Raw genomic sequence first — 13,672 nt, 5'->3', positions numbered from 1 at the left:
GCCGCAGGATCACAGTACATTTAAAAAACAATAAACACTAAGTCTCAAACTCCCTCAGGAAACAAATGCACGCGGTAAACAATCCAAGCTTCTGCAAAGGACAACAGAAAATGTTTATTTTAACAGGGAACTCTTTACGAGTAAACAGGATACACCTGAGTGTCATTAATATCTCTAGGACGGTCTCTGCCGCCCTCTGGTGACAGGTGGAACCATGACATGTACTTGGCATGTTGCACATCTATTGTTCATCAAGATTGACTGATTCAATGGCAAAGTGTTCATGGCCCCTAAAAGGCTAGAAACAGCCCTGTGTGTTTGTGTGTGTGTGCGTGTCTGTGGATCTATGCGTGCACACGTGTGTGTGTGTGTGTGTGTGTGTGTGGGCATGATTCCATCCATCAGTCCAAGAAAATAGAGGGTGGTCTCTCTCCACATCTCCACGAGGCCAGCTTGCGATATGAGAGGCTTTAAAGAAAGGAGAGGGAAATTGGAAAAGCAGTGGGTACGCAATGTATCGAGGGATACATTGAGAGAGGGAAGAGAGCTAGTTCTGCCAGGGACCATACATGAGCTGATATGACAGGACGATTGGACATGGTTTGGTGACAAGAGTCACCACTGTCGTGTCCAGAGGATTGGATGCCATAGTGACAGGACGAGGAGTGAGACGGATGGATGGACAGACAGATATGTCCAAGCATCAGTCAAATGCTCTCTTTCTTCCCTACCAGTTCATTGATTGATTGACCAGAGTGCCCAATATATTGCATAGGATTTGTTGTGCATTATAGTCCTACAGTAGTCCCATTATGTAACAGGCTCTGTTACTTCCATTGCTTGGCATTCTAAACAAACACCCCTGCGTAGAGCGTGTGTATTAGCAGTAATTGAGCACACAGTGCAGATGTGCCCTGAGGCGAGACTGAAAGAAACTGCTCATCTGTAATTCCCTGTGATTTCACAGAGGACTTGAAGGCGTTCCAGGCGCCCCTCTTGACATCACATAGCTGGTGTACAATACACACACACACACACACACACACACACACACACACCAGGCAGCCCCCTCGACACAGAGCTACTGTACAGCAACAGAGGAAAAGGAAAGTAAAATGCATTCTGGGTAATTTCCTCAACTACGTGACCACAGGCTGTGAGGTGACATGCAAACACAATGGTGTGTTGAGGAAGGAAACCTCAAGGGGTTATGACTTGGGGGAAGTGGGGGATCTGGGTTATTCTATCATTTGAGGAAAAAGGGAGAGAGGAGTGGGGGAGTATGTGATTGACATAGCAGCTTGAAATATTTTATATTGGCCTGTTGATTGGGCCTTCTAATTAATGAATTAGTACTAGTATGTGTTCACATTCCATTGTGTGATGATTGCACAGTCTCTTGTTGTGGAGGATATGGCAACAATTATCATTTGGGATGATAGTAGAAGATGATTGCAAAAGTGACACTGCCAGACAATGTCAGTTTTCATAACATTCTGAAGTATCTTAAATGGTTACAAATCAATATAGCTTGACTGACATAATTTAAATAAAAGTCAATGGTAGAGAAAAAATATATGTATTGAATGTTCGATCAACACCCACCATTGTTGTCATCAATTGTGTAATGACTCATTTGTTTCCCCATTTGATCCATTGCGATTGCTATAGCGGCACTTTGCAGTGTTTGTCTCTGCTATGTGACACTTCCTATCAAATCAATTTGTTTTGTCATGAACAACTAGTGTAGATTAACAGTAAAATGCTTACGGGCCCTTCCCAACAATGCAGATAGAAAATAAATATAAAATAATAACACAAGGAATAAATACACAATGAGTAATGATAACTTGGCTATATACATGGGGTACCAGTACCGAGTAGATGTGCAGGGGTATGAGGTAATTGAGGTAGATACATAGGTTGGGATAAAGTGACTAGGCAACGGGATAGATAATAAACAGTAACAGCAGCGTATGTTATGAGTCAAAAGAGATAATTGCAAAAAGGGTCAATGCAGATATTCCGAGTAGCTATTGGTTAACTATTTAATTACCTATGTATCAGTCTTAAAGCTTAGGGGTTGAAGCTGTTCAGGATCCTGTTGGTTCGAGACCTTGTGCACCGGTACCACTTGCCATGCGGTAGCAGAGAGCGGCTGGAGTGTTTGACAATTTTTTGGGCCTTCCTCTGACTATATAGAGGTTATGGTATAGAGGTTCTGGATGGCAGGAAGCTCGGCTCCAGTGATGTACTGGGCGGTACCCTCTGTAGCGCCTTGCATTCGGATGCCAAACAGTTGCCAAACCAAGCTGTGATGCAGGCATTAAAGATGCTCTCGATGGTGCAGCTGTATAACTTTTTGAGGATCTGAGGGCCCATGCCAAATCTTTTCAGCGGTGTTGTCATGCCCTCTTCATGACTGTGTTGTGTGTGGACCATGATAGTTCCTTAGTTATGTGTCCACCAAGGAACTTGAAGCTCTCGACCTGTTCCACCACAGCCCCATCGTTGTGGATGGGGGCATGCTCTGCCCTCCATCTTCTGTAGTCCACGATCAGCTCCTTTGTCTTGCTGATGAGAGGTTATTGTCATGGCACCACACTGCCAGGTCTCTGACCTCCTCCCTGTAGGCTGTCTCATCGTTGTCGGTGATCAGGCCTACCACCGTATGTCGTCTGTAAACGTAATGATGTTGTTGGAGTCGTGCACGGCCACACAGTCGTGCTTGAACAGGGATTACAGAAGGGGTCTAAGCACATACCCCTGAGGATAAGCGTTGCGGATGTGTTGCTGCCTATCCTCACCACCTGAGGGTGGCCATCAGGATGTCCAGGATCCAATTGCAGAGGAGGTGTTTAATCCCAGGGCCCTTAATTTAGTGATGAGCTTGGAGGGCACAATGGCGTTGAACGCTGAGCTGTAGTCAATGAACAGCATTATCGCGTAGATGTTCCTTTTGTCCAGGTGGGAAAGGGCAGTGTGGAGTGCAATCAAGATTGCGTAATCTGTGGATCTGTTGCGGCGGTATGCAAATTGGAGTGGGTCCAGGGTGTCTAGGATGATGGTGTTGATGTGAGCCATGACCAGCTTTTCAAAGCATTTCATGGCTACAATTATGAGTGCTATAGGGCAATAGTCATTTATGCAGGTTACCTTATTCTTGGACAGGGGGACTATGGTGGTCAGGGAGAGGTTGAAAATGTCAGTGAAGACACTTTCCAGCTGGTAAGCACATGATCTGAGTATGTGTCCTGATAATCCGTCTGGCCCTGCAGCCTTCTGAATGTTAACCTGTGTAGCCCTTTCCTGCAGTCAAATTACCTAGTGGTCTCATGGGTGGAATGTTATTCATATTTTTCATAATTTTATAATGAATAAACATTATTTAAAAAACCCGCCGAAAATGTGGTGTTTCTATGACAAACAGTTTTGTTATATTTCAGTCTTCTGTGATGTATATAAAGTGTAATATTGGAATGCAAACTCAAAATGTAACACATTTCAACTCTATATCTGACATGGTACAGGTGTCCTCTTTTTTTGAAGCCCATAACTATGTGTGTGAGATATATACTTTTGTTGTAAAGTAGATTTGTTTAAGACTACCAAGAAACACTCTGTTTGACCCTGATTTAGCCCACAGCGGTAAAAGAGTAAATGTATTACTCACATTGGCTATGGAGAGAGTGATAACACAGTCTCCGGACCCTTTACCCTTACAGCTGGTGCTCTCATGCGTAGTTCAGTGTTGCTAGCCTCGAAGCGTGCATAGAAGGTATTTAGCTCATCTGGTAGGCTTACGTCACTGGACAGTTCGCGGCGGGGTTTCCCTTTGTAATCTGTGCTAGTTTGCCAGCCCTGCCACATGCAACGAGAGTCAGAGCCGGTGTAGTAGGATTTGATCTTGGTACTGTATTGATGCTTTGCCTGTTTGGTGGTTCGTCGGAGGTGTAGCTTGGATTTCTTATAAGCTTCCGGATTAGTGTCCCGCTCATTGAAAGCGACAGCTTTAGCCTTTAGCCCAATGTGGATGTTGCCTGTAATCCATGGCTTCTGGTTGGGATGTACGTACGGTCACTAAATATTAATAACGACCCTTACAACGTGAGTTATTTTTGCACACGGTACCAGAATTCTATGCTGCCATTATCCACTGCATCAAGATCGCATTTTCTGCCTCATTAGTTTTTAAACCACTCAATCTCTTATCCTTTCTATTTATAGAAGTAGCAGCGAGTATCTATAGTATTACTGATATATATATATAATTATTATAGTCATCTCTGTTACATGTATTATTATCTGAAAGAGGCTTTGGTATTAGCCTGTCGGAGGGTCTGCTCTTGTAAGACAGGGCGGAACACCTGAGGTGCTAAGTCCGGTGTGTTTGACACAATAGTTGCGAAGAAACAAAGTGAGAGCGGGGTATCAGCATATTTGACACATGCCAACCATGGCGAAGGTAAACGCTGGCTTTGTAAATACTTTTTGTTCATATCAACATGTTATCACCACTGGACATGTAGCCTACAAATGCCTGCGTCGTCGCCAAGCGAAGGAGATATTTCGCAGTCATCAAATGTGGTGAGTATTATGGCATGGATAGGCTTTAGCCTGGTCGGGACAGAGGAGAGAGAGTGAGAACAGGGTGGATCCAAGTCATGTAAGCAAGAAAGTGAGGTCGTTTGTGTGGATGATCAGATTGAATGGTGTGTGCGTGTTATCAGCTACAGTATATTGTGTGCAGAGACCGTGGCATGAGTGAGGTGAGGTTGTATATATGGGTTATCATAAACTATGGAGCTAGACAGGATTATTGATCTCCAGCTATTGATCTCCTAAAATGTGGTTACATTTGTATAAACTTCAAGTATCACGAACTACAAATCCCCCTATAATGGTTTCACCCAAATCTGGCAACACTTTAGGTTTCGTGCTACGGCTAGGCAGTAAACTAGTATTTGAGGTGATAACATTTTATTTGCTTTGTGATTCGTCAAAAAATGTAAACTTGTCAAGTCATGAGCTCCGGTTCTTGTATACACTGTAACAAGCACATCGAAGATTTGTAATATTCTGTGGCCAAACTAAGTTGATTTTATTCAGGCAATGGGCGCAGCCATCTTTGACTTTGTTTATTTGCGTTTTATAGTGAATGGCATTCTGGGATTAGGGAGTTTTTCCTTGTCAAACATAAACAAGCTGCCGTCATAAAGAATTTAGCTTAGCTGACACATATCTCCTTTCTTAACAATATTCAATTTCTCCCTTGTGCTCACCAGAGATATTACATTGTAAACAAGTCTAGCTTTTAGGTCGCCAACTTATGTTTTGTTTTTTGTCAGCGCAACCCTAGACTGGTTTATAGAAGTATTTTGGCCCTGGATGTGTTCCGTGTGATGCTTGGATGATGAAGTTTTCATTTTTCTTTTACAAGAAAAGGTGAAATTGAGGAACAAAGTTAAGAGCTATATATTCCATCAATACAAAACATTGTTTAGATGCTTTTCAGACAACAATGAAGTTTTAGATATGCTTGTTGCATCATGTGTTCTGTTGCTACTGTTCCAATCACATATTTGCGATGGTACGCTGCAGGGACCACTCAACAATGATCAGAAATATGTGTTCATACGCGTCAAAGGGTTAATAAAGCTGGTAACTGATGTGGTAAACAATCCTGTAGCGTAGCATCCTCTTCATCGGACCACTTCCGTATTTGAGTTTTTTTGTTTTTGTTTTTGCTTGTAAGCAGGAATTGGCTGCAGTGGTGATGGAGGGAGGGGTGGAGTGTGTATGTGTGCATCGGGCCAGAGTCTGTGTGTGTGTCTGTGTATCTGCGTACGTGCATATGAGTCCTCTGCTCGTTAATCAGCCAGTTGGAGCAACTGTAAGGTATTGCAGACAGCCTACTTGTTACCTCTGAGATTAGGGGCACCAGGCACAGCTGGAGCTCCATGTCACAGGGAAGAGGAGGAAGTGGGGCAGAGCTGAGAGGACAGAACTGGCAACTGTAATATAGTGCTACCCTGGGGATGGGGCAGTGTGTTGTGTTTGTGGGGGGTGTTGCCAGGGGGTTGTCTGTGTGCGTGCGAAAAGGGAGAATGGAAAGTTGGAGGATAAATATATATTTTTTTAATTGAACCTTTATTTAAGTAGGTAAGTCAGTTAAGAACAAATTCTTATTTACATACATACCCCGGACGATGCTGGGCGCCGCCCTATGGGACTTCCAATCACGGCCGGATGTGATACAGCCTGGATTTGAACCAGGGACTGTAGTGATTTTTCTTGCACTGAGATACAGTGCCTTATAGACCACTGTGCCACTCGGGAGCCCATAGACTGAACAAAAACATAAACGCAACATGTACATTTTGGTCATATGTTTCATGAGCTGAAATAATATATTCCCTGCACACAAAAAGCTTATTTCTCTCAAGCTTTGTGCACAAATTTGTTTATATCCATATTAGTGAGCATTTCTCATTTTCCAATATAATCCATCCACCTGACAGGTGTGGCATATCAAGAGTTTCAAAGGCCACTTTAAAATGTGCAGTTCTGTCACACAACACAATGCCACAGATGTCTCATGTTTTGAGGGAGCGTGCAATTTGCATGCTGACTGCAGGAATGTCCACCAGAGCTGTTGCCAGAGAATTGAACGTTCATTTCTCTACCATAAGCTGCCTCCAACATCATTTTAGAGAATTTGGCATTACGTCCAACCAGCCTCACAACAGCAGACCCCGTGTAACCACTCCAGCCCAGGACCTCCACATCTGGCGATTAGTGCCTAATTTATTTATTTCAATTGACTGATTTCCTTAAATGAACTGTAACTGTGTTTATAGTTTTGTTCAGTATGGATAAATCACAATAAATCATTGTGATGTAGATGTGTATTACCAGGCATGAAGCAAGGTATTGACATTACAGTAATGTCCACCTACTGCTATCTATAGGCAGCTCTCTGACACAGAAAATGTGTGTGTGTGTGTGTGTGTGTGTGCATCTACAGAACAAACTGTAGCAAAATAAAATAAGAGATTCAAAGAAGGGATAATCAAAGGATAGCCAGATGGAGAGAGAGAGAGAGAGAGAAAAGATCAAAGGTGCTTTCTCCTCCACTGCCTTTGGTGTCGCCCCTAACTAGATTCACGCTATACTTCTCTGGCTGCCCTGTGTCCCAAATGACACCATATTCCCTATTTAGTGCACTACCTTTGACCAGGGCCCATACGACCAGCTCACAGGCCTATGGTCAAAAGAAGTGCACTATATAGAGAATAGGGTTCCATTTGGGATGCACACTTGGCTCGGGAAGGGGTAAGCAGCAAGCAAGACACTTAAGTACAACTTGCAATGAGGTGCAGCTGAACATCTACATTCGAATTGTGTGGGTGATTTCAAGCTTTTATATGGTAAAGTGAAGTGTCGCAACACCACTCATTACCTAGTCCTTCATCCTATGTGAATCGCCGCATGATACCCTATTGTGTAGTAGTAGCAGTCTCCGAGCAAAGGGGAAAGGCTCATTGCTTTGTACTTTTGAAACTGCCATTGAAGTAAGCCTCTTGTGATGCATAATTTGAAGTATTTAAGCTTCATAGAATAGTCCAGTGGTTCCTCCTTTAAAAGTTACAAGCTTATGCCGCGACCGTTAATGGTAGATGGTGGTATTCTGTCATTGCACCACACTATCACAAAGGGCAGTTAGAACGCCGATCTAGCGGTAGTCTAAACTGTGGCAATTAATGGAGGCGTTTTCAGTCTGAGAGTCTCTCCTCTGGCACTGGAGTCTTGCATCAGGCATCAACAACAACTGTCGGTGGTCCTGGAGTTAATTAAGAGAGAACCTGGGTAAATACAATGGGGGAATTTCACTTGACATGTGGACTGACAATTTTCGGAAAAAAATATACACGGTGGGCGCTTTTTTTCTCTCCCTCTACAAACAGAAATAAATCATTCTAAATAACAAACTGGCTTTATTTAGAAATTAGTTGGAATGTCTCACCCCATTTTCAAGAAGGGCCCTTTTCTCTTTATTCAGATTACAAAAAAGTTGGTTGCAATTTCAGTTAAAAGGATCAGACCCTATTTTTTTCAATTTTCGCCTAACATTACATACTCAAATCTAACTGCCTGTAGCTCAGGATCTGAAGCAGGTATAAGCATATTCTTGATACCATTTGAAAGGAAACAATATGTGTTCACTTTTTCACTTTGTGAAATACCTTTGTGGAAATGTGAAATTCATGTAGGAGAATATAACACATTAGATCTGGTAGAAGATAATACAAAGAAAAAAAACATAATTGCCTTTCTGAAAATGCATATGACTTACGAGTCTAGGTGCAATTTAGCAGTGTACATGCAAAGTTTTAGACTCATCCAATGAGCCATTGTATTACTGTTAAAAATGTGTTATCAAGTCTGCCAAAATGTGCCGAATTGGTCAATTGATATATTTGCAAGTACATAACTATACAGAACATACAAAAATGATATGGTAATAAAGCATTTAAGTTTAGACACTCCCAGGAGTGTCAAAAATAATGGATAATTAGCTTTCCTACAGAAAATACACTGTTAAAAGTTTTTAGTTGTTGTGCACTCTCCTCAAACAATAGCATTGCATTTGTTCACTGTATTAACTTCTGTAAATTGGGCAGTGTAGTTAGATTATCAATAATTTAAGCTTTCTGCCCATATAAGACATGCCTATGTCCTGGCAAATGTTCTTTCTTAATTACAATGTCATGCTTTTCACATTAGTGCACATTAGCTCCGCGGGGTGGGGGGGTTGGGACCGTTCCCGTAGAGGAAAAATAAAAAAGTAAGTCACTTGTCTACCGGCCCTGCATTAAAGACCAGTTTCATTTAAGGACCATAAAATTGACAGCTGTGACATACAGATTGCAAAATAGTTTTTTTGATGTACTGATTCCATGGCACATGCTTTATGAATTGACACACCATTTTCAGTTCATTATAACCTACTGCAGGCCTAAAACATATGGGTTTAACCTTCTGAATGAATTATCATATTGAATATAGAAGCCACGTCTTAATGAGTTCTGAGAGCCGATCTGTTATCCAACAATTATTATTATTATTATTATTATTATAATTAACCCTACATTATAATTATATAAAAGCCCATTGGATATTCTCACAGACCAGATTTGCCCTAACGAAAAATGCTTTGGCTGTTTTGACCCAAGTTAATCTGCTCATGTTGTGTGTGTGTTTGATTATTTGTGACATTGTGGTTACGATGAAGAATGTAATCAAACGTTATGTGCATTTTTATTTTGACGCTGTGTTTTTATTTAAAGTGGTGATGAAGAGCTGGAGGCATTTTGAAAACATGTTTACAAACACTTGTTTTTCACAAGTGTACTCTAGCAGGTGTAGACCATCATATGCAAACAATGTTTCCATGATGGGCTATTAGTAGGACATTAGACTCTTCATACATCGAGTTAATTACAAAATGGTAATTTAATAGCCCGCTTACTATATGTGTGAAAATCCCACCAATTTGCAATGTATTAGTTCAGTACATTTTAGTTGCACTTCCCCCACATCTCCACGACCACGGGTAAAACCTTGCTGAGATAACCAATGCATTTGTTGCATCGTTGTATCGTCAATTTCTCAAGCCAAAACGTCTTGATGGCGTTCACCAGTTAATCTTTGCTTGTAGGCTTGGCATAGTCACGGATGAATGTTTTCAGTTGATAACAATGTCTACACTGCATTTCTGATCAATTTGATGTTATTGTTATGGACAAAAAATGTACTTTTCTTTCAAAACAAGGACATTTCTAAGTGACCCCAAACTTTTGAACGATAGTGTATATATATTAAATGTCTTACAGAGCCTTTCCATAAGTCCACTCAAGTTTCTTAAACTGTCATCAGTGAGTCGATGGCTTGAATCATCTTGCTAGAAATGGAAAACCATGGTAGATGATGTGTTTTTGGTTGATGGCCAATATTAAAAACAGCCAAATGCGTTTATGAATCGCTTTATTGTTGTATTATTTTAGGCTCCTTTCTCTTCTCTGTGCTGGAGTTCTTTTAAGAATAAAGTAGACTAGTGAAGGCAACACATTGTTGCATACTGGAACACCAAAAGTCATCCAATTGTTATAATAGGATTTTAAGCAACAGCATACCCACGTGTGGTCAACTATTTCAGCACAGTTTTGCACTGCCCTTAGACACACATGGGAACTGGTCTTGATAAATCAATATTCTGATTATTTTGCTCTTCACTCGCAGTCACTTAATATCCTACTCCCGACCGGTCACGTTGTACAGCGCCAACTTTTTAAAACCAGTCACCCCCCCACCCCTCCTATGTTATCTTAGTGAGTTTTTGTGTGTGTATATACTCATCTTTTTTCTCTTTCTCTCTCTCCTCGCAGCTGTTCTGCAGGTATCCATATCCTTGAACAAGGTGGAGCTAAGTGTGGGAGAGTCCAAGTTCTTCAAATGCACAGGTAAGATGCCTATGGCAAAGAGAACATGATTGTCTGTGTGTTAAATCAAATGTAAATGTGGATATGTCATCCTGAGTGTGTGGTGAGATGGGCGATGGGTTGGATGGAGGTGGTGGGGTTGTTGGGCGACATGGTTGCCCCCCATCCCACACATAATCATCCTTCCAAACCAACAGTATCAACCCTCTCCCCAATCCCTCAGCCTTCAGCTAACCCCTTGCCCATCCCACCCTGTTGCAGATCCTGTCCTATCCACCCCTGTTTGGGGGGTCTATGTGCCATGGGCCCCAAGCCAAGTACCTGCAGCTCTGTAGGGTGGCAGTGTGGGCTGGCAGTGCTTTGTTCCACAGTTCCACCCCTGCTGTGTCCCTGTCTTCTTCTGCCAGCACATCACAACATGGAGCTAACAGCAGAGGAATAGGAAGGAAAGGGGCAGGGAGAAGGAATGGCTGAGGGTGGTGAGGGGAGTGAGGGGTGGAGATGGTGAAGAGAGCTGATGGACAGAGAAGAGAGGTACAGGGACAGAGGGTGGTTGGTTGAGGGAGATGTAGAGTGCGGAGAGTAGAGGAAGGAAGAGGAGAGGGGCAGGGAGAAGGGTGGGAGATGGGTAGGTGGAGAATAATGGGGTGAAAGTGGGGGAGAAATGGGTGAGAGGAGAGAAGAGGGATGGGAGAGAGAGAGGCGCACACACACACACAGTCTACAATAACTAACCATGTGGGAACACATTTTCAGTCCAATTCAAAATCCTATTTTGCCTAACCTTAACCCCAAATCCTAACCTTAACCCTAAAACACTCACACACACACACACACACACACACACACACACACACACACACACACACACACACACACACACACACACACACACACACACACACACACACACACACACACACACACACGCACAGTCTTCTATAACTAACCTTGTGGGGGGGACACAATTCAGTCCCATTCCAAATCCTATTTTCCCTAAACCTATCCCTAAACCTAATTATAACCCTAACACTAATTATAACCTTAACCCTAAACCCCCTAGAAATATAATTTTACCTTGTGTGGGGATTAACAAAATGTCCCCAGTTGGTCAAAACATTTCCGTTTATTATTCTTGTCAGGACCTCTGGCAAACTGCATGGTTTATCTACTTGCCATTTTTCATTATTAAAAATAGTTTTATAGAGTTATGTCAGTGTTTAATCAGATGTCATTGCTAAGTGGTGCCTCTCAGTGCTCCACCCAGTCTCGAGTTACACTTTAACCACATGGTGGTTGGCAAGACATGTCAAAATATACCTCTCCCAGAGACATACAATAGTTTTACCGGTGTCCCAGCCTTCAAACAATCCCTGCACATCATGTTAGCTCAACAGATCCTTCTGCAGACAATATGGAGGATGCTGGAGAATGGAAGCTCTATCGCATATCCCTCCTCCACTGGCCTCAATGACTGAGGATCTATTTATTGCCAGGGTGTGCAGTGACCTCTCAGTTCTCCTTTCACAGCCAAAGCAGTTCATACATACACACACCTGCACGGATACAGTGTACAAGCACACAAGCATACATAAACACGCACGCACTCACACACACAGAGTGAGAGCGAGAAGAAGTTAGTTAGGCAGAGAGAGAGAGAAAGAGAACCACTGAAGGAGCAGTAATTGTCTCATGTTTGTTGACTCTTTGGATGACTCCCAGAGTGTCCTGAAGTATTCTCTAAGAGTATGTGCATGTACCTGCATGCATGTGTCAGTGGAGGGGAGGACGGCTCATAATAATGGCTGGAACGGAAGCAATGAAATGGCATCAAACACATAGAAACCAATTGTTTGATGTATTTGATACCATTCCACTAATTCCGCATCAGCCATTACCACGAGCCCTTTCTCCCCATTTAAGGTGCCCCCAACCTTGTGTGATGTATGCGAAATAGTCCCTGAATGTGTGTCTGGTGTGCCCCGCTGACACCCAGACACTGAGGTATTCTGGGAAAAACTTCAAGACTCCACTGTGTCACCGACCGTGAAAGGGCAGGAACAGTTCTAATGGTCTAATCGTGTCATAGACATATATTGTATATGTGAGGGTTGAAAGATGATAGAGATACACAGTAAACATGTATGGGATATGCTTTATGGTTACTGATTTATAGATATTCCATTTAACCAAAATATGGGAGCATATAAACACACAGGCACACATGTACACACAAAGGGACACACATCCACACAAAACACAAATAATCAAGGTATTCACCTTTGTTATTGACCAAATACTTTTTTTCACCATAATTTGCAAATAAATTCATTAAAAATCCTACAATGTGTTTTTCTGGATTTTTTTTCTCGTTTTGTCTGTCATAGTTGAAGTGTACCTATGATGAAAATTACAGGCCTCTCTCATCTTTTTAAGTGGGAGAACTTGCACAATTGATGGCTGACTAAATACTTTTTTGCCCCACTGTATATATGGATATACACACACACACATCCAAACAAACCAACACACACACACACACACAAACAAACCACACATTTCATTGCAAATTGCAAAACATATATATATTTTTTTTGCAAAAATATATATATATATTTAGATTTTATAAAACGGCATTAGCACCAATTCAGAAGTACGTCCTGCCCTTGCAGAAACAGCTCCTCAGTTCCTGTTTGAATCATAACACTCAAAGATTCCTCAAACACAAAATCTGTCTCACTTTCACTCTTTCACTTTCACTTTAGACTGACTTCACTTTTCCTGATTTATTCGCCATGATATCTTCAATGAAATCATTGAAATTCTGAAATACTGTTGCGCGTAACAAGCCTCACAGCAACTCCTCTGATAGTCAAGGCGAGAAGGGAGTTCTTTACGCGTGCATTTACAAACAAGGAATGGTGGTCCAACCCAAAACCATTACATACTGGCGTTTACCTCAGCTCATTGGCTATCTACCCAGCTAGATTTCAAGAAGATCATTGGTCATCGGGCAGAAATACAGTCAATCAATGAAGCTTCGCTAAAATTATTGGTGCGCAAGGTAGTCATTGTTCGTTGTCTTCAAATCAGTTCACTTCGGTCAATACTCCCCGCAAAAAAAGTTTGGCTGTGTTGCAAACATCCAGAGGAATGCACTGAAACCAACC

General features: G+C 42.0%; 1 protein-coding gene across 3 annotated transcripts in view; it reads left to right on the top strand.

Annotated features, from left to right (window-relative positions):
- LOC112266605 (neural cell adhesion molecule 2) overlaps window positions 1–13,672 on the top strand; it is a 411,111-nt gene that overhangs the window by 272,310 nt on the left and 125,129 nt on the right. For all 3 annotated transcript variants that reach the window (XM_024444231.2, XM_024444230.2, XM_024444229.2), the window contains exon 2: window positions 10,449–10,523. In XM_024444231.2, the coding sequence (XP_024299999.1) occupies window positions 10,449–10,523 (75 nt within the window). The remainder of the gene's footprint in view (window positions 1–10,448; window positions 10,524–13,672) is intronic.

This window comes from Oncorhynchus tshawytscha, linkage group LG14 (genome assembly GCF_018296145.1).
Source record: "Oncorhynchus tshawytscha isolate Ot180627B linkage group LG14, Otsh_v2.0, whole genome shotgun sequence".
Taxonomy (NCBI): Eukaryota; Metazoa; Chordata; class Actinopteri; order Salmoniformes; family Salmonidae; genus Oncorhynchus; species Oncorhynchus tshawytscha.
The sequence above is the reverse complement of the archived record's forward strand: the minus strand, read 5'-3'. Positions and strand labels throughout refer to the sequence as shown.